This window comes from Theropithecus gelada, chromosome 2 (assembly GCF_003255815.1).
Source record: "Theropithecus gelada isolate Dixy chromosome 2, Tgel_1.0, whole genome shotgun sequence".
NCBI lineage: Eukaryota > Metazoa > Chordata > Mammalia > Primates > Cercopithecidae > Theropithecus > Theropithecus gelada.
In genome coordinates, this window is record NC_037669.1 from 42,620,044 (window position 1) to 42,639,001 (window position 18,958).

Genomic DNA, 18,958 nt, shown 5'->3' on the forward strand with positions numbered 1-18,958 from the left:
CCTAGAATAGCTATAATTTTTAAAATGGAGTGTTGGCAAGGATGTGGAACAAGCTGGAACTCTCATACATTGAAAGTGAGAATATAAAATGGTGCAGCTGCTTTGGAAAACAGTTTCTTAAAATGTTAAACACAGAATTACTGTATGACCCAGCAATTCTACTCCAAGAGAAATGAAAATACATGTCTACACTAAAACTTGTACATGAATGTTCATAGTAGCATTATTTGTAATAGCCAAAAAATGGAACGACCCAAATGTCCATCAACTGATGAATAGATAAATAAAATGTACATATTCGTACAACAGAATATTATTTGGCAATAAAAAGAACTGAAGTACTGACACATATTACAACATGGATGAACCTTGAAAACACACTAAATGAAAGAAGCGAGGCACAAAAGGGCCAATATTGAATGATTCCACTTATATGATATATTCTAAGTAGTCAAATTCATAGACACAAAAAGTAAATCAGTGGCTGCGAGGGCCTATGGTAAGGCAGAATGGAAAATGATGCCTTAATGGGTACTGGGCTTCTTTATGGGATAATAGCAATATTCCAGAATTAGATAGTAGTGATGGTTGTACAATATCGTGACTATACTAACAACCAATGAACTGTATACTTTTAAATAGCTAAAATGCTCAATTTTATGTTATGTAGATTTTATTTAATAAAAAAGAACATTGTCTTTACTAAAAGCTCAGAGTCGTTTCTCACAACCTCAGAGAGTTATTTCCCTTTTTTTTGGTGCTTAAGTATTAACTTGAAAATGTCAAATTACTGTGTCTCATCTATAAAATGGGATAATAGCAGCACTGTCCTAAGGTTTTAGGAAGATTCAGAAAGCTAATACCGTATATGCAAAGTATTCACAATAGTGCCTGAAACAATAGCTTTAAATAAATGTTAGCTATTGGTAGTATTGTACTTGGAATCTAACCAGAATGTGAAAAAATTACTATTTCTATTTTTATCCAAATTAGTGTCTAACAGACACTTCAATGAGAGGCAGATTTCTTTGACTAAAATCAACAAGGAAAAGGCACAATTTGATTTTTATGTTATTGCTGCTGGTCTAAGATTGAATTTTAAACAGTTTGATCTTTGATTATAATGAGATGACAAAGAGTTCCAGGTATATTCAACATGCTACGTCTGTCACAGGAGTACAAAGTGGTTCCAGACACCAAAAACTAAATAATTCTGTCAGCAATGCTACAAGGTCAAAATGAGAGAAAGCAGGTTGGAGCAGCAGGAAGGGAAGCTGGGGACTTTTCTAGTTCTCCTGAGCTGTTAATAGATATTAACAAGCTACTTTACCTCAATGCTTAAAAAAACTGAAATTCTAGACTACCAAACTTACCCATATTGAAATATAAGTTAAACACCAGAAAATGATTATAGACTCTCTTAGATTAGAAACAGTAGTTTTAGAGTTAATGGTAAATTATCTAAATTTTAGAGTTAATGGTAATTGCTTTATCTGAAAATAAGGCAAACAAATCAAAATGTTATGTCTTCAGAAAAGAAGAGGCAAAATCTATTTGCTTAAGAGAATAAAAGAGCGAGCTTTACATATGGTTCATGTTTGTGCAATGCAAAACAGGTCAGTCAGTCAATAAAGCAAAGGGATAAAATTACAACCCAGTAATTATACAACTATAAATAGTGCCTGAAGCCACAAATAAAAGGACACATTCTACTTGAGTAAAAAGTGGACGGCACTATTAGATTAGTATTGGTCTAATAGGAACATAAATAAGAGCACATTAACAAATATTTATTTATTAAGTGTCTAACATTTAATGAACCACAATAATGTTTAGCAATATACATATAAGATACATGAACAAATACATTTTGTATGCGGTCATAAACTATAGACTGTTTTGTCTATACTTTATATAGACAAAAACAAAAAACACTTAAGCCAAACTGTTTTCCAAACTTTCCAATAAAACATTCCTGTATGTACAGTGAATGGTCAAAAAAAAAAAAAAAGGATTAGAAAGCAAGGATTTTCAAGAGATCAGGAGGCCACTGCTGAGAATGCAGGGATGCTCCTGAAGAGACATTATGATAGTGATTACCTATAGTCATACCTGTGCTCATGCTTTTCATCCCCATTCTGAATCGTATCCGTTTGCCATGAAGGACCTCCGAAAGGTATTTAGCATTCCAGTGTCGTGCTGGCCAATCAAACACCATGTTACAGAAGATTGCAGGTTGTTGTAAAGACATGATAATTTCTTTTGCTTTCTCTGGCGTAAAAGGTTTGACATGTTCACCTAGAAAGAGAAATGAATAGAGCAATAGATAGAAAACTATCAAGTTTTTTCATACAATATGGAGAAAAAAATAGCGAATATTGTTTTTATCATGGCAAATCATTCTCTACAATTACAATGATGTATACATCATTTACTGCTGTTTCTATACACATATGATCTCAAAAGACCTAATTCTTTTCTTTTTTTAGATCCAGGGGTATACGTGCAGGTTACATGGGTATATTGTGCAATGCCAAGGTTTGGGTTTCTATTGAACCTATCACCCAAATAGTGACCACAGTACTCAACAGGTAGTTTTTTAACCCTTGCTCCTCTCCCTGCCTCCTCTCTTTTGGAGTTCCCAGTGTTTATTATTCCCATCTTTATGTCTGTGTGTACTTGATGTTTAGCTCACACTTATAAGTGAGAACTTGTGGTATTTAGCTTTCTGTTTCTGCATTCATTAACTTAGGATAATGGCTTCCATCTGCATCCATGTTGCTGCAAGGGAAATGATTTCATTCTTTTTTATGGTTGCATAGTATTCCATGGTGCATATGTATATATGTATGTATCTCATATTTTCTTTATTCAATTCACCATTAGTGGGCACCTAAGCAGATTCCATCTCTTAGCTATTGTGAATAATGCTGTGATAAACACATGAGGGCAGGTGAAAAGACCTAATTCTTAAATGATTTTTCTCATACTAAATTTTAAGTGTTTAAATTTTGGTAGATATTTACAATATTCAATGTCAAAAATGAAACTTTAGTGTTAAAAAAGGCTTTCCAACTACATCTTTAAATTTTAGAAGGTGTGATTTTTTGGAAAACACTACTTCCTAAGTAGAGGATTATGTAAGAAATGCTGATGGGAACTACTCTTGAACAACTAGAGTTGCTGCAGTCAGCAACAATTCTACTTGTTATATCACAGGTTAATGCCAGAAAGACTACTGAGTCAATATAGCAGTCAACCGGGGAGGGAGAAGGATTATTTTTATTGCAATTTTAAAAGGATAAAAGATGTACTTAGATGGCAATCAATATTAATCCTTGGTTTCAACTGCATCTATAAACAGTACAGAAGAGCTGTACAAACCAACACTGTAATTTAAATAAATGTCACAGAATCATAAAATATTAATCTTGGATAGGAGAGCAAAGATTAGTATTTTTTGAATAAAAGAACAAGCAAGTTTCTCTTTTAAAGACGTCTTAAGATGGCAAGTTTTTTGGGAGGTTTAAAAAATGCTTCATACTCTCTGACCCTCAAAACATATATTTATGATTATCAAGAATGATCAGCTAACCCTCTATTTTAGTTACTTTATCTATAATTACACTGAATTCAAAACATTAAGAAAAATTCATAAATAGTCCAAATTCTTCTATCACCCAACCTTCTCTATGATAAAAGGAAGAGGGATAGGGAAGGAATCATCAAAGAACTTGAGTAATTTGTGTTTGTCTAAAGGTAAGGCTTGTTTTTAAAGAAACTGAAAACTTAAATCAGTTTGGCCTCCTTTCTCAGACAAGGACAAAAACTTGGAATCCCTTCTTAAGACCTCAGTGAAAGTCAGCAGGCTCTAAGCCCTTGGTAGATGACATTTGAGAACAATCTGTTACCTCCTACACAGTCATCATTCTAAGTGAGAAGGTCAGTGTGGATGCTCAGAGGGGAAAGGCAGGAGAGTCAGGGACTGCATGCAGTGAGGAAGAGAAGGCACCCTTGGTCTCACTGAAAAGCAGCCCCTGGTTTATCTTCAGGTGACCTCTACAAGGTAAAGAGCCCTGTAAAGGATAACATTATGTGACCAAGAATACAATTTTCTGTTTTTCCTTGAGATGGTTGCTTTTTATTGTGTTTTTCACTTTTGACATGTACAGCAACTTTGCATTCAAGTTCTTCATCCATTCCATACGGGTCTATAAGTCTAAGTACAAGGTTACCTATATTGCAGTGCACCAAATCTTCCTGGACTTGGTATGCCTGGATTCCGCATATATGAAAATGAACACCTACATTTTTTTATTATATGTTTTTAAAGTTTTGCTGTAGACTACTTGTACGGAAGGTCAAATTTCTCCTCTACCCTCTTAAAGTCTCTAGCTGAGACTGACATAAAACAGGTTAACAGGGAAACGCATACAAACATTATTCAGAAATTTTTACATGTACATGGGAGCCCTCACAAGAAAAATGAAGACCGAAAGAAGCAGTTAGAGCTTAACATCTATATAGTAGGTTGGGCAAAGAGTAGTAAATTTTGAAAATGAGACAAGACAAAGAAGTTGGGTGAGTACAGGTAATTGTGGAAAAGTGACTGGGAAGATAAAGGTTGGTTTAACAAGGTTTGTTAGTACAGATTTCTCTCAGCCTTTATTACCCATCTTTGGTTACAAGAATGTCTTCCTTGTTCCTGGTACAGGGAGGGCAACTTTCACATGGAAGTTTTACCTCCCGCTTTTGGGAAGAAAAAGGGAGCTCAAAATGACCCTGCATCTGCTGTTTTTCAATGTTTTTTTGTTTTTTTTTTTTTTTTTTGAGACAGAGTCTTGTTCCGTCGCCAGGATGGAATGCAGTGGTGCAATCTTGGCTCACTGCAACCTCTGCTTCCTGGGTTCAGGCGATTCTCCTGCCTTAGCCTCTCAAGTAGCTGGGACTACAGGCACGCACCACCATGCACAGCTAATTTTTGTATTTTTAGTAGAGACGGGGTTTCACCATGTTAGCCAGGATGGTCTTGATCTCTTGACCTTGTGATCCACCCACCTCAGCCTCCCAAACTGCTGGGATTACAGGGGTGAGTCACTGTGCCCAGCCTTTTCAATGCCTTTTACCCCAAATAATCAATGTACCAAAGTGGCATATTTGGGGGTGGCATATTTTGATCCCTACACTATGAAAAGCTATAATATATTCATGATAAATAGTATTCTATTGTTCATGGCATATAAATTGGAATCATCCTTTGGGAAACAACTGGGAAAATGAAAGAACTGTTCATTATCTCAGTAACTCATGTTATAGGAATTTACTGTAACAAATAATTAATCATGAGCTATGTATAGCATACACATACACACACACAAATGTCTACTACCGCACTATAACAACAAAAAATGTAAACAACCTAATGCCCCAAAGCAGAAAAATATTTACTAAATTATGATAAGGCAATCCCATAGTATACTATACTCACTAAAAATGAGGGCTGTCTAGAAATATGTAGAGATGTGAGGTGGGAAGGGAGAGTTGGACCTGAAGTTGACTCAGAGCTATTGCAATAGCCAAGCGATAAGTATGGTACAGGCCTGAACAACAGGGGTGGCAGTGAGTAAGTAAGAGATGGTAAAGATGAAGAAATACTCAGAGAATAATATCAAAGGCTATTACAACCAGAGATGTGGGGTGGGAGTCAGATGTAGCCACAAGACTGAGTTGTCTAGACTTGGTGACTTGCCATAAGAGAAGAGCAATAACTCATTCTGTTGGGAAGATGAGTAGTTTGATTTTGAACACAGGCACCATAACGATACCATACATTTAATTGTTTAATGCTTCACTGTTTACAATGCACTTTTACATTAAAAGTGTTCATCTGATCTTATAAGAAGCCTGTAAAACACAGGCAGAGACGGTAATTCATTTCCATTAACTGAAGGAAGAAATGGAAGCTTAGATGTCAGAGGACTGGAACCAGATTTATCAGGTCCCCTCAGTCCAAGTCCAGTGCTCTTTCCACTGCACAATCCTATTTCTAGAGAATTGACTGTGCAACTTAACTAGGGCTAAAAACTCAGAAGAAAAAATATAAGCTGAAAGGATACACAGGAAAGCTCAAGATCAATTCATAAATAATCATTCACATGTGCTCTGGGGAGAGAGGAATGTTTTGAGGAGCGCATGAGTTGTATGTGCATGAGCACACATGGCAGGGAGTGCTAGTTACTTTTGACAAAGACTCTTTGCTTGGCCAAACTTTAGTCAGGCTTTGATTCTTTTGCTAGGTCCATCTATGCACTTCCTTGTAAAACCCAGTTTTAGGCAAGAACCTTGCTAAGTCAGTTTAGCAAGAATTGCCCCCATCCCTGACATCTGATCAGGTTTTTCATCCTCAACCGACCTCCAGGTGATATCTGATCACCTTGGCCTGCCTTCAGCAAGAATCCTGTTAGGTTGGTTTAGCCAGATTTCCCCTTACCCCTGGTGTTTCCTCTTAGTAATTTCTCATCCACTGACTCTGCTCCTTGGCTGTAAATTCTCACTTGCCCATGCTGTCTTTGGAGTTGGGCCCAATCTCTCTCCCCAACTGAGAGACCCCGTTACAGTAGTCCTTATATCTATGGTGATGGTCCTGAATAGTCTTCCTTACCATGCTTTAACAAGTGTCACTGAATAATTTTTTCTTTAACTTCTACTTACCCAATACTCATTCTCTTCTTCCTTATTAAAAGAACTTTGGGCAACAGGAGTGACTGAAAAATTTTATTTCCCAGACTTCTTTGCAGACAGGAGTAGCCAAATATAGATAGATAGATAGATAGATAGATAGATAGATAGATAGATACGGAATATATATATATATATATATATATAATTTCCATGTGTGTGTATATGTGCATGCGCGTGCACGCTCATGTGCACATATTGAAGTTGTGAGTCAGACTTTTTGCCCTCATCCTTTTCTATATACTGCCTGGAAAGCAGACATAATGTTTAGCCCTCTTGAGAGACAAATGAAAGGTCCAGGAAACTGCAAACCTTAAGCAAAAGAATGCAAATATGTTCATCTTCGTGCTACTGAACCAACTACTACCTCCTGAATCATTTTAGATTAAAAAAAAAAAAAAACCTTCTAGTCAAGACTGTTATTAATTCATAGCTGGTATAACACCTTGCTTTCTGAGGCCATCATTTTCAAGGATAACCATATTCTCCCTATACAGTGCTCTGTGGCTTGGGCTGGATGAATCATGGCTGGTCTGACACACAGTCTGACATACACAGTTCTAAGGTTGTAAAATACTCAACCTATGAACATTTTGCTTCTGGAACTTTAAAGGGCAGAGAAAAACAGAAGCACGAATTACTTTGGGGTAGGGATTTATTTATTGTACTTACCTTACATTAGAGCCAATAGATCACATGGCTTTGATTATTCCCAAAATGGTCCATATTTGAGTAGATATAACTGGGTAGCCTTTTATAAATATGTACACAGGTGACAGTAACACATGAGTAGTGTTTTGACAAAAAAGCTACAAAGAAGTAAATATTCTCTAGCATAAAGTTAAATTTAAAAAATTTAATTATCTGATCTAAAAATCCCACACATCCCAGAGATTATTTAATAGGAGACCTTCAATACTAAAATTTGCTGAGCGAGTGCCTGGCCTAGTGACTGGTATATATTAAATGCCAAAACATTTGCTAAATGAATGAAAGCACTATGAAGTGTGTGCAAAGCAGAGTAGATGTTCATCATAACAGGAAATTAGCATATTTACAGAATTTCAGGCCCATCGTGAAATAAAACAATCAGCTGGTTGTGAGATAAAACTAATTTGGCTTCTGATAATTTAATCAACAATAAACTGGGCCATTAAATTAATGAATTTAAATGTTACAATTTCCTTTAAAGAAGAATGCGATGCTACCCTGTATTAATTAAACAGCTTACGGATGCACCCAGTTACTCCATGCTAGAAATATTTTGCAAAGAGCTATAAAAATTCTGAAGCAACCTCAACAGTCTTCAAAGGATAAGGGTATTTAGGTCTAAACTTGCAGCAGGTAGTAATTTTTAACTAGATGACTTAGAAACTGCTGAAAAAAACAGATGAGTGATCTGGGTATTACACAATAAAATTTTCTCTCTCCAAATGTAGCACGTTCTCCAGTCAATTTATTACAGCCTTAGTTAACAACTAATTCTTTGGAGATAGTGAAACATCATCACAAATAAATTGCATCCTTCTCAGTAATTTTTTAAAATTAATGCAAAGTACAAGATAATTTGAAACCTAATTTCTCTGAGTATGCCAACTATCTGGTGTCAGTCAATTAACACCTGGCCTGGATTTGTATCTGAGATTTCAACTTTAAGACAAGAATAAGGAACATTTACCATGTGTCCAGAATACTCCGAATATTAATAGAATATAACAAAAATCTTGAAATTATACCTTGTCTCTCATCAGGTATAATTTTAATGAAAAAATTAAAAAGATTTTTACAAACCTTCAGAAGTTGACATAAGAGTAAGTCTCACATTACAATACAGAGACTCACTATAATGATATAGCATGAATTTAAAACTGGGTCCTGGCACAGTGAGATCATTTATTTCTGAATGTATACATCTAAGTATATATGTGGTGTTTCATCAGACAACTATTGTATATACATATGAGAAATTTTAAAACCTCTGGAATGGTAGATATTAGGGCAAAACATAATGACCATTTGGGCCATGTTAGAAAAACCCGATGGAATCGTGCAAGTACTAGCTAACAAAATGACTGGATTAGTACTAAAGACTGAATGGTAAAACTTACACTAAAAAGAATTTTTCATTTTGTAGCCACTATTTTAAAATGTCAACACAAACTAAGAAAATTCTCCTGAAAGGCAACATAATGCTTAAGTAAAATGATGGCTAACCATAAACCCTTTGAATTTCAATGTCTAGAAGGTGATGTCTATCACTGAAAAAAACCACAAACGTTAGTGTCGCGGCCGTTATGACCTAGCCTTATCAATACCAATGCTTGGTGTGGCAGTGAACATGCGGGAAGTTCAGGCTGGGCACCTGAGACAGTTACATGTTGGACAGTTACCAAAGGTTCATGAGCCTTTTAGTCTCTTTCCATCCTCCTACACTTACAACGTTTGTCCATTTAACCCAGAAAACTTATCTTTACCTCAAAAAATGGCTCGTAAATTCAAAAGTAATACTAGTCTTAAACCAAAGCAAGAAAAAGGAAATCTGTCTATATTTTAAGTGAAGTTAACACTAGAAGGAATGACATCTCAAATACTAAAGGTTTTTGCAATGTACCTCCAAAATTTCTACCAAAATGTTTCCACTGAAGCCCAGCCTCCCCTAAGTGAATTTTTGATAATTTAAAATAAATGATTATTTTATCTTACTTTTCCTCAAAAATATTCAACAGCAAGGTCTTGAAAAGACATCTGCACGCCCATGTTCACAGCAGCACTATTATAATAGCTAAGTGGTGGAAACAACTCAAACGTCTGTTGACAAATGGATAAGCAAAATGCTTACACATGCAATGGAACGTTATTCCGCCCTAAAAGGGGAGGAAATTCTATCACATACTACAACATGGATGAACCTTGAAGACAGTATGCTAACAGAAATATGCCAGTCACAAGAAGATAAATGCTATATGATTCCACTTATATGGAGTATCTAAAGTGGTCAAATTTCTAGAAACTGAAAATAAAATGGCAGTTACCAGGGACTGGGGGAAGAGAAGAAAGGGGAGTTATTGTTTAACGGATGTAGAGTTCCAGATTTGCAAGACGAAAAAGCTCTAGAGATCGCCTTCCCAATGATGTGAATCTACCTAACACTACTAACACTTAAAAATGGTTAACATGGTAAATTTTATGTTATACGTTTTTACCACAATAAAATAAATGGTATTGTTTTTCTGATACTCATCATTACCAAGCATTCAGTGAAATTAAAAATTTTATCTACATTATGAATTACATATGGATTCTAACATGGGAATTTTTTATTTTTTGAGATAACACAGGCTTTTGCTTTTCTTTAAACTCCTCCACCCTTTGCCCTTTAAAATGAGAACAAAAATGACATGGTGAGTATGTGTCGCCAGCTGAAAAAGAGTAAATCCAGTTATGTAGGAATGTTCATTCTAAATGAAAATCAATTCCATACAACTCTAGATGAGATATTTCCTCAGGAAGCACTGGAAGAAGAGTTACTAACACATTCTTCTTCTCTTCATCAAGGCATAATCTTGGCTATAACTAAAAACTAAAAAACAGCCCAATAGAAAGAAATATAATAACCTCAGTTTGAAAGACAGAATCACACTCAAATAACTGCAATTTTTAATTTCAATGAATGCTTCAATCAATGTATGATTATGAGAATAACATTTCACATTCAGAATTTAAATGGATTCTTAATTAACAATAAGTAGTTTCATGTTTGTTTTTAATTATTTCTAAGCTGTTATTTCAAACAAACAATATCACATTCTTGAAGGCAAACCTCTTACTTTTATCTCCCTACAGATTAGTCCAGTGCGTGGCATAAAATGATGCTAAACAAATGTTTTTTTTCAAATAACTGTATAAGAATACCTGATTTTTAGCAATGTATAAAACTTTATTGAAACTAAGCACTTCTGTATAATGAGCTATCAAGCATAACCAAGGTGATCAATTCTATGATTTTATGCTCACCTCTACCGGTTACCCTTTCCTGCTCCCAATCACTGACTCACTCCTAATCATCCTCAACCCTATGGTGACCATGCCAAAGCTTCTTTTTTTTATTTTTATTTTTTTTTGAGACAGGGTCTGGCTCTGTTGCTCAGGCTGGAGTGCAGTGCAGTGGCATGATCTCAACTCACTGCAACCTCCGCTTTACAGGTTCAAGCGATTCTTGTGCCTTAGCCTCCCACGCAGCTGGAACTACAGGTGCGTAACACCATGCCCAGCTAATTTTTGTATTTTCTGTAGAGACAGGGTTTCACTATGTTGCCCAGGCTAGTCTCAAATTCCTGAGCTCAAGAGATCTGCCTGCCTCGCCTCCCAAAGTGCTGGGATTACAGGCGTGCACCAACACGGCTGGCTGCTTCTTCACTCTGAAGTCTCCAGCACCTTTCTCTACTTCCTTACTTTTGTGGTGCCTTGCTCTATTTTTCTGCAAAGACTGAAACCCACAATTTTTCTCTTCTTCACTTCAACATTTCTGTTTTTACCCTGCTCTTCTCTGGACTCAATGGATACAAGTCTTCCTCTTTTTCACCCAGGTTCTCTGTCACTATTTCTACTCTAGTAGAATCAGTCTCCTCACCTGGCTCATCTTCAAGAAATTATCCTAGGAAGCACAAACCAACCCAATTTCTATTAGTTCCTTCTCCTCTCAGCCTCCAAAGTACTTCATATGTATCATACTGAGTATTATATCCCAGCTAATTACATCTGACCTTTTGGATATGTCTTTATTGCCAAAAATGATATTTATAAGCTATTTTGGGGCAAAGACTGTCTTCTGCTTTACCACATGATAAAGGTCTGTTTACCATATGCCATTCAAATACTTTTTGATCATGGAATAAGTTTGCCCAAAAATGAACTTTTCAGCTGGGTGCAGCGGCTTATGCCTGAAATCCCAGTGCTCTGGGAGGCTGAAGTAGGGGCATCACTTAAGGTCAGGAATTCGAGACGAGCCTGGGGAACACTGTGAGACCCTGTATCTACAAAAATAAAAAATAAACAAAAACTTTTTAAATGAACTTTTCTATGACTCCCATTGTATTCATCATTGTACTGAATGTACCGACCCTTTCACTTGACTTTATTTAATGTATTTATTTTTCTCATTCTCTTACATAACATCTCTAATTTCTTTTCTTTCAGTTTCAACATCAGTCACTAAGGCTGGCACTTTCTATTAATAATAAAAATGGTCACCATTCCTGAATATCCAATTCCTGCCAGATACTATGCTAGATAATCTACACATATTAACTCTAATCTTCACAATGATCATGCATTTTACAGAGGAGGAAACTGAGGCTCAAAGGGATTAAGTACCTTGTCCTCCAGTCTTTCTCCCTCCAATCAATCTTCTACCCTTCAGACACAGTGATCTTCCTACAACCAAAATTAATCATGTTATTTCCCTCACCTAAAGCTCTTTAAGGCTTCCTACTATCTTAATGTCTAGATTCCTTAACCAGGCATAAGGTAACCTTTAGGATACCTCTTTTCTTACCACTCCTGACACTGACTTCTTTCAGTTCTTGGCCAATGTCATGCTTTCTCCCTCTGCCTCTGGACTTGGCATGGAGTGCCCTTATTCATTCATTCAACAAACGTGGCATGTGCCAACTATGTGCCTGGCATTGTACTTGCAGCTGGGCACACGGCAGTGAATGAAACAGACATAGGTCCTGCCCTCAAGGTACTTACAATCTAATGGAAAAAACAAATAATAAATACAGATTGTAATAAGTAAAATGACAGAAGCAGGATGCTGTATTCCAGAATATCTAGGGTTGGGGGTGCAAGAGAAATCACAGTGACTGTTTTAGATAGTTTGGTCTCTTAAGGTCTCAGGTGGTGACATACTTTAAAACCTAAAGATTAAGTCAGCTATGTGAAAAGCGAGAGGGGAGGTGAGTGACAAGAGATCCTGCTAAAGACATCAGCAGAGCCCAAACCAAGGCCATGGTTAAGAGTCTGGGTTTTATTCTAACTTCTAAGGGCAATGTAATTCACTGAAGAATTTTACATAAGGAAGAGTCACTTTTTGCTGCTGAATGGAGAAGGGATTAGAGGGGTACAAATAGAAAACAGAGACACAAGTCAGGAAGATACAGTAGTAGTTGAGGTGAGAAAATGCGGATGATTTGAAGTAGGGTCTGATAGTGAAGGAGGAAAAAAGTAGACAGATTAGATGCAGAATTGACCTGACTTGCAAAGTCATCACCTGAAATCAGGAAAGAGGCAGAGAGAGGTTATAGAGTTTGGGGATTTGTCATTGGAGAAAGTCGGTAGGCTCACTAGAGAAACAGAGGATCAAAGGGATCTCAAGCCCATACTGGCTGAATATTCAAGAGTTTGGCCATTTTCACTTTACACGGTCATCAATTTGTGCAGGACTTTTTCCAGCAAAGTTCAGGCGCATAGTGCAGGTACAAAGTGGGCAAAAGGTTGACTTCATCCAGAGTAAGAGTTTTGCCAGAAAAAGGTGCAGGAAGGGACAACAGAATTTTTCAAAGGAACGACATACATTCTGGATAAGGGGGTGCAGTGGATAGAAAATGGAAAAATCAATGCAATGGAGGTATAGATGAAGGTCAAGAATTGTCTCCCTAGTAGAAAGTGCTCAGATAGTAGAAGGCTATAATTTGTTTCTTCTGCTTGGAATGGGGGTTCAGCAAGCTATCTGATCCCTAAATACATCCATCCTTTTCTGCTCCTTGACTTCCTGAACCCAGCACCACTACCTGAGTTTGTCACCATCTCATCCAATCAGAAAGGCTCACCTCAGCGGATCACAAGGTCAAGAGATCGAGACCATCCTGGCCAACATGGTGAAACCCCGTCTCTACTAAAAATACAAAAATTAGCTGGGCATGGTGGTGCGCTTGTAGTCCCAGCTATTCGGGAGGCTGAGGCAGGAGAATTGCTTGAACCTGGGAGGCAGAAGTTGCAGTGAGCCAAGATCGCCCCACTGCACTCCAGCCTGGTAACAGAGCGAGACTCCGTCTCAAAAGAGAAAAAAAAAAAGGCCGACCTCAAACTATTCCCTCCTTGAAACATTTATGTTCTCTCCACTGAGATCCCTCCTCCTGATAACAACCCTCACAAAGTGTACTACTGGTAGAATAGTTCAGGTGAACATATAGTAAGTCATTCTTTTTCCTTTCTAGGCTCCTTTGGAAAAGGTATTATTATAAATATTCAAAAGTCTCTGGATCCCGCGACAGTATCCATAACAGAGCGCTGCACGGTGCAATCATTCAATAAATAATAACAGGGATCTCAGGCTCATGGGTCTCCAAACCTCATCTCCACTTGCTAAACCAGGGTTCACTGAAATAGAACAAAAGCGCATAATCCCTGTTCACAAGTCTCAGATAACTCCCATTAATCTCAAAGGTTGCCTTCAATTTCACAAATTTAATTTTAATCCCAACATTCAAAACACCCCTATTTAGCTAACGATGGGCAAATATAAAACAAAACAAAACAAACACCCCATGCGTGAAACAGCACTGGTAGGCTACCCTATGACGATCAAAAATCTGGATGCCACAATTCGAGAAATGCCACGCTCGCTAGAAAATACAGAATTTTTTTCATAGTCCAATGCAAGGCCAGAGAGACCTGGGACGGGGCTAAGGCAAACGGCCCCACGAGGGGTGCCACGAGAGTCAACTGGTATTGGGTTTGTACTCAGGGTCTGACCTCAGCTTGGCACCTACCTTCCTCCCCTCCAGCCCCAGCTGCAAGGATCACAGGAGTGGTCGCCTCGGAGCCTGCTGCCATGGCTACCGCAAGGCGGGTTCTGCCGGAACCCAAGGCGGAGCGGAGCTGGGGTGGGGTCAGGGTAGGGACCAAGCTCCGGGACCCGCAGCTGCACCACAGGAAGGAGCCCCGGCGACTCCCGCCCGCCTCCTACGGAAACGCAGGCGCTCACGTGGAGGTCACGTGATGGATGCTGGGCGGGACCACGCAGCTTTGTTTTGATACCCCGGGTGTGGAAATACGAACACGTGGTCTGAGTTGTGGCGCTTTTTTACCTAACCCGGACCTTAGGCTTCTTTCCTGTAGTCTTCGCTTCGTTTCTGTGTCTCCTTTTCTAGTCAGATCCTTGCTTTCCGCCTCGGCTTTTCTCCACCCTAGATGATTGGAGTTTTAGGGGAAGGTTTGACGCTTTATGGGGCTCCGGCGGTGGGATGGGTCTCTGACTTCAGCTTTCGCGAGCCGCTCTTGGCAGCCTTGAATGCGAGGCTAGCTCACGCTTCTCTTACACCTCTCTTGCCCTTCTGGTAGCAACCTGACTCCTTCTAATTTTAGTGGCCGCCGGGAAATACGAACCTCGGGCAAAGAATCCTGTGATTGCGTTCCCTGTGACTCATTTCCCGATGCAGACAAGCCAAATTGCTTGACTTAGGTTTTCAAGGACACTAATCCACAGCTGTCAGGCTTCTGGATTTGTATACCAAAATAAATAAACAGCTGTGTGAAGAGATCAACAACCACCTTTCTTCTCGTTTACCCTGTGGTCAAATCATAATCACTGGAGATGGATCTGGGTCACTTTGGGGCAAAAATCTTACAACTTTACTGGACATACCTTTATTGCTCGCCTATTAAGTGACAGACGAAATGGGTAAAAAAAAGTTTACATATATATGAATGGAATTGGCTAGTTTGCAATCTCCTCTTTGGATATGTAAGACAAAAAAAATAACAAAAATAGGCAGTACTTATTGTACATAAATGATTTTTATGAGATAATCCCCTGGGACCAACTACGCCTAAATCTTATCCTCTGCCTATAATTTCTGAAGTTATTAACTCAACAAAAATAAGAATAAGCCCAAAATAGACGCAAGCATTAGGTTAAGTGAGCACAGGTCACTGAGTTGTTTATTACGCACAAGATTTAACTTGGACACTTCCTCCAAACACCCCAGGGTTCCTTGCCCAACCTCCTCGAATACAGCCTCTCTGCAAGTTTCCCTCTCCCCGACTCAGCCGCGCTTGTCCCTGCCTTTTCAGCGCTACCTGCCCTCAGTCTGGGACCTGGCTCCTTTCCTCTCGCCTGTGTCTCCTAGCCACCCGCGGAGGGGAGGGCGGACCCCAGCCTCCTTGCCGCCTGCCCCGCCTCCCCGCCGGCCCGGCTCGGGCCGCGCAGGCGCACGAGGCGCGGCCCGGAGGCCAAGGACGACCACAGCAGCCTCCGCCTCCCACTGCTCCGTACGATTCTGCCCTGGGCTAGTCGGCGGTGACCTGGACTGAGCCCGGCATTGGCTTCGCGCGCGACGCGTCGCCATGGGCTCTCGTTGGAGCAGCGAAGAGGAGAGGCAGCCGCTGCTGGGGCCCGGGCTCGGGCCTGGGCTGGGGGCCTCCTGGAGAAGCCGGGAGGCGGCGGCGGCGCTGCCCGCGGCGGTCCCGGGTCCCGGGCGGGTGTACGGGCGCCGCTGGCTGGTGCTGCTGCTCTTCTCGCTGCTGGCGTTCGTTCAGGGCCTGGTCTGGAACACCTGGGGTCCCATCCAGAACTCGGCGCGCCAGGCCTACGGCTTCTCCAGCTGGGACATCGCGCTGCTCGTGCTGTGGGGGCCCATCGGCTTCCTGCCCTGCTTCGCATTCATGTGGCTCCTGGACAAGAGAGGTGAGGGGTCGGGGAGCGCCAGCCCGCGCTGTCTCCTCGGGGAGCCGGCGCCTGCCCGCGCTCCAGGCCTGCTAGCCGCCTCCCTTGGCCCCGGCATAGGGGTTGTGTGAGGTGATGGAGTGTTGCTAGCATTCCATTTCTGATTTGGGAACCCTCCGTCCCCAAAGCGACAAATGTGGGAAGGCTACCTTGCAAATGTTTATGTTTTTATCAGGCCGTTTATGCAACACCAGGGATTTAAGCGATCTCTAAATGTTCAAGTTTTTACATATTGTGAACATCAGAGCATGCCCGTGCACGTGCAGTGTGTTTTACACCTGACAAAAATGACTGATGCTTTGACTTCAAAGGGATTTGGGGATGTTGAGGGTGAAAAGGTCGGAAAATAGATTGATGGTGCCCAGATGTAAGGAAATAATGACTTGGTTTTGTGTAATAAATGACTTCAGCCCAGGAAGAGCTATTGGGAAACTCAGATCTGACACTTTGGTTTCTGGAAGGTGGTACTCGGCAGCTTTAAAATGTGTGTATGTGGCTTTCTCAGTTGAGAGTTGCGACTTTCAATTAAAGCTTGCAGATGAGTGAAGATGCTTTCTTAGAATGGTACCCTGGACATCTCTCTTTACCACTTGTCAGTGTGATTCTCTGAGGAGGAAAAAAAAAAAAAAAAAAAGCCATAGGACTGAGAATCAAGGCATACGTACCACATAAGTATGGATAAATGATTAGTAGTGACAGTCTACCCTCAAGAGGCTGTTGTGCAAGATTTTATATTTATTAATTGAATAATGCTTGGGAGCTACTTTGTACAGTTTCTGTTCAACGTTTTGTAAGTTTTGTTGCAATGAGTTCTTTAGTCAGATTTAGAAGGTTGTCTTAGTTCACTGGAGCTGCTGTAACAAAATACCATAAACAGGGTAGTTCTTAAACACAGAAATTTATTTCTCACAGTTCTGGAGGCTGGGAAGTCCAAGATGAAGGCTCAGGCAAAATTGGTGTCTGGTGAGGGCCTGCTTCCTATACACAGTGGTCTTTTCATTATAACATAAGATGGAAGAAGGGGTTGGGGATCCCTCTGAGGTCTGTTTCATACAGGCAGTAATCCTATTCACTTGGGTTCCACCCTCATAACCTAATCACCTTCCAAAGTCTGCACCTTCTTATTCCATCATTTTGAGGGTTAAGATTTCAAAATGTGAATTTGAGGCCAGGCACAGTGGCTCAAGTAATCCCAGCACGTTGGGAGGCTGGGGTGGGAGGATTGCTTGAGCCCAGGAGGTCGAAGCTGGAGTAAGCTGTGATGGCACCACTGCACTCTGCCCTGGGTAACAGGGCAAGACTCGTCTCAGAAAAATAAATGAATAAACAAAATATGAATTTGAGGGGAACACATTCAGACCTCAGCAAAAGTCAAGTGTAGGTAGGTATAGAATTGCAATTGTCTGGCATGTAGTTAGCACTCAAAATTAGTTGGTTATTAAGAGAGTAATAATGGCAGGGTCATGTTAGTAGCTGTGCTTCCTTCTCTCCTCCTTCACTGGAATTACTTCATTGGAATCCATGTGAAAAAGACTAAGGAATAGTTGATTGTAAATTCCTTAATGATCAACAATGTAATGTAGCTGCTAAAAAAGAAAGGACAGTTTTAGGCATAGAAGCATGGTGTCCAAAACAAGAAGCGAAATAGTTTGATAGGCTCTACATTAGTGTTTAGTTCTGAGCTTGATTCTGAGAAGGCCATTTGACAAACTGCAGAACTTTGAAGGTTCTGCCACAAGAATGATAAAGGGTATAAAAATCATGATGTGTAAAGTGAAGGGAACTTGGGTATATCACACTTCAAAAAGAAACTTGAGGCAAAATATAGACTGTGAAGATCAAGTAAAAGAGGAATTAGACTTATGTGTAGTTCTAGAAGGAAGAACTAGACTGAGTCAAGTTACAAAGGAATGTAACTCAAAGCAATACAAGGAAGGACCTTCTAACAAAGATATCCAGCCCTGAATGGGTGTGTCTCGACAGCTGTAGAACTTCCAGCTACAGCAAATACTTTTGCAGAAGATGTGTACTAGATACCGAGGAAGGGCTCCTCCTACCAAATGGAGATTTTCTTTGGGTTTTTGTTGTTTGCTTTTAAACTAAATATTGATTTTCTTTGGGTTTCTGCTGGGCTCAGTGGCTCACGTTTGTAATCTCAGCACTTTGGGAAGCTGAGGTGGGTGGGTCACTTGAGCCCAGGAGTTAGGGACCAGCCTGGGCAACATGGTGAAACTCCGACTCTACAAAAAATACATAAATTAGCCGGACATGTTGACATGCGCCTGTAGTCTTAGCTACTGGGGAGGCTGAGGCTGGAGGATCAATTGAGCCCAGGAAGTAGAGGCTGCAGTGAGTCATGATCGCTCCACTGCACTCCAGCCTGGGTGACAGAATGAGACCCTGTCTCAAAACAAACAAACAAACAAACTCAAAGAAGTACTTTACCTATCATCAATGTTACAATAATATTTTTTAAAAAAGAAAAAAGATTTT

The 18,958-nt window shown here is 39.8% G+C and overlaps 2 protein-coding genes across 3 annotated transcripts in view; one reads left to right on the plus strand and one right to left on the minus strand.

Moving 5' to 3' along the window:
• Positions 1 to 14,719, minus strand: part of HSPBAP1 (HSPB1 associated protein 1) — a 47,901-nt gene extending 33,182 nt beyond the window's left edge. For both annotated transcript variants that reach the window (XM_025375897.1, XM_025375896.1), the window contains exons 1-2: positions 14,511 to 14,719; positions 2,113 to 2,298 (exon numbers count right to left, since the gene is read on the minus strand). In XM_025375897.1, coding sequence (XP_025231682.1) covers positions 2,113 to 2,298; positions 14,511 to 14,574 — 250 coding nt within the window. In that variant the 5' untranslated portion in view covers positions 14,575 to 14,719. The remainder of the gene's footprint in view (positions 1 to 2,112; positions 2,299 to 14,510) is intronic.
• A 977-nt stretch (positions 14,720 to 15,696) lies between these two features.
• The window catches only part of DIRC2 (disrupted in renal carcinoma 2), an 84,787-nt gene continuing 81,525 nt past the window's right edge, over positions 15,697 to 18,958 (plus strand). Inside the window, exon 1 of the mRNA XM_025377826.1 lies at positions 15,697 to 16,426. Coding sequence (XP_025233611.1) covers positions 16,087 to 16,426 — 340 coding nt within the window. The 5' untranslated portion in view covers positions 15,697 to 16,086. The remainder of the gene's footprint in view (positions 16,427 to 18,958) is intronic.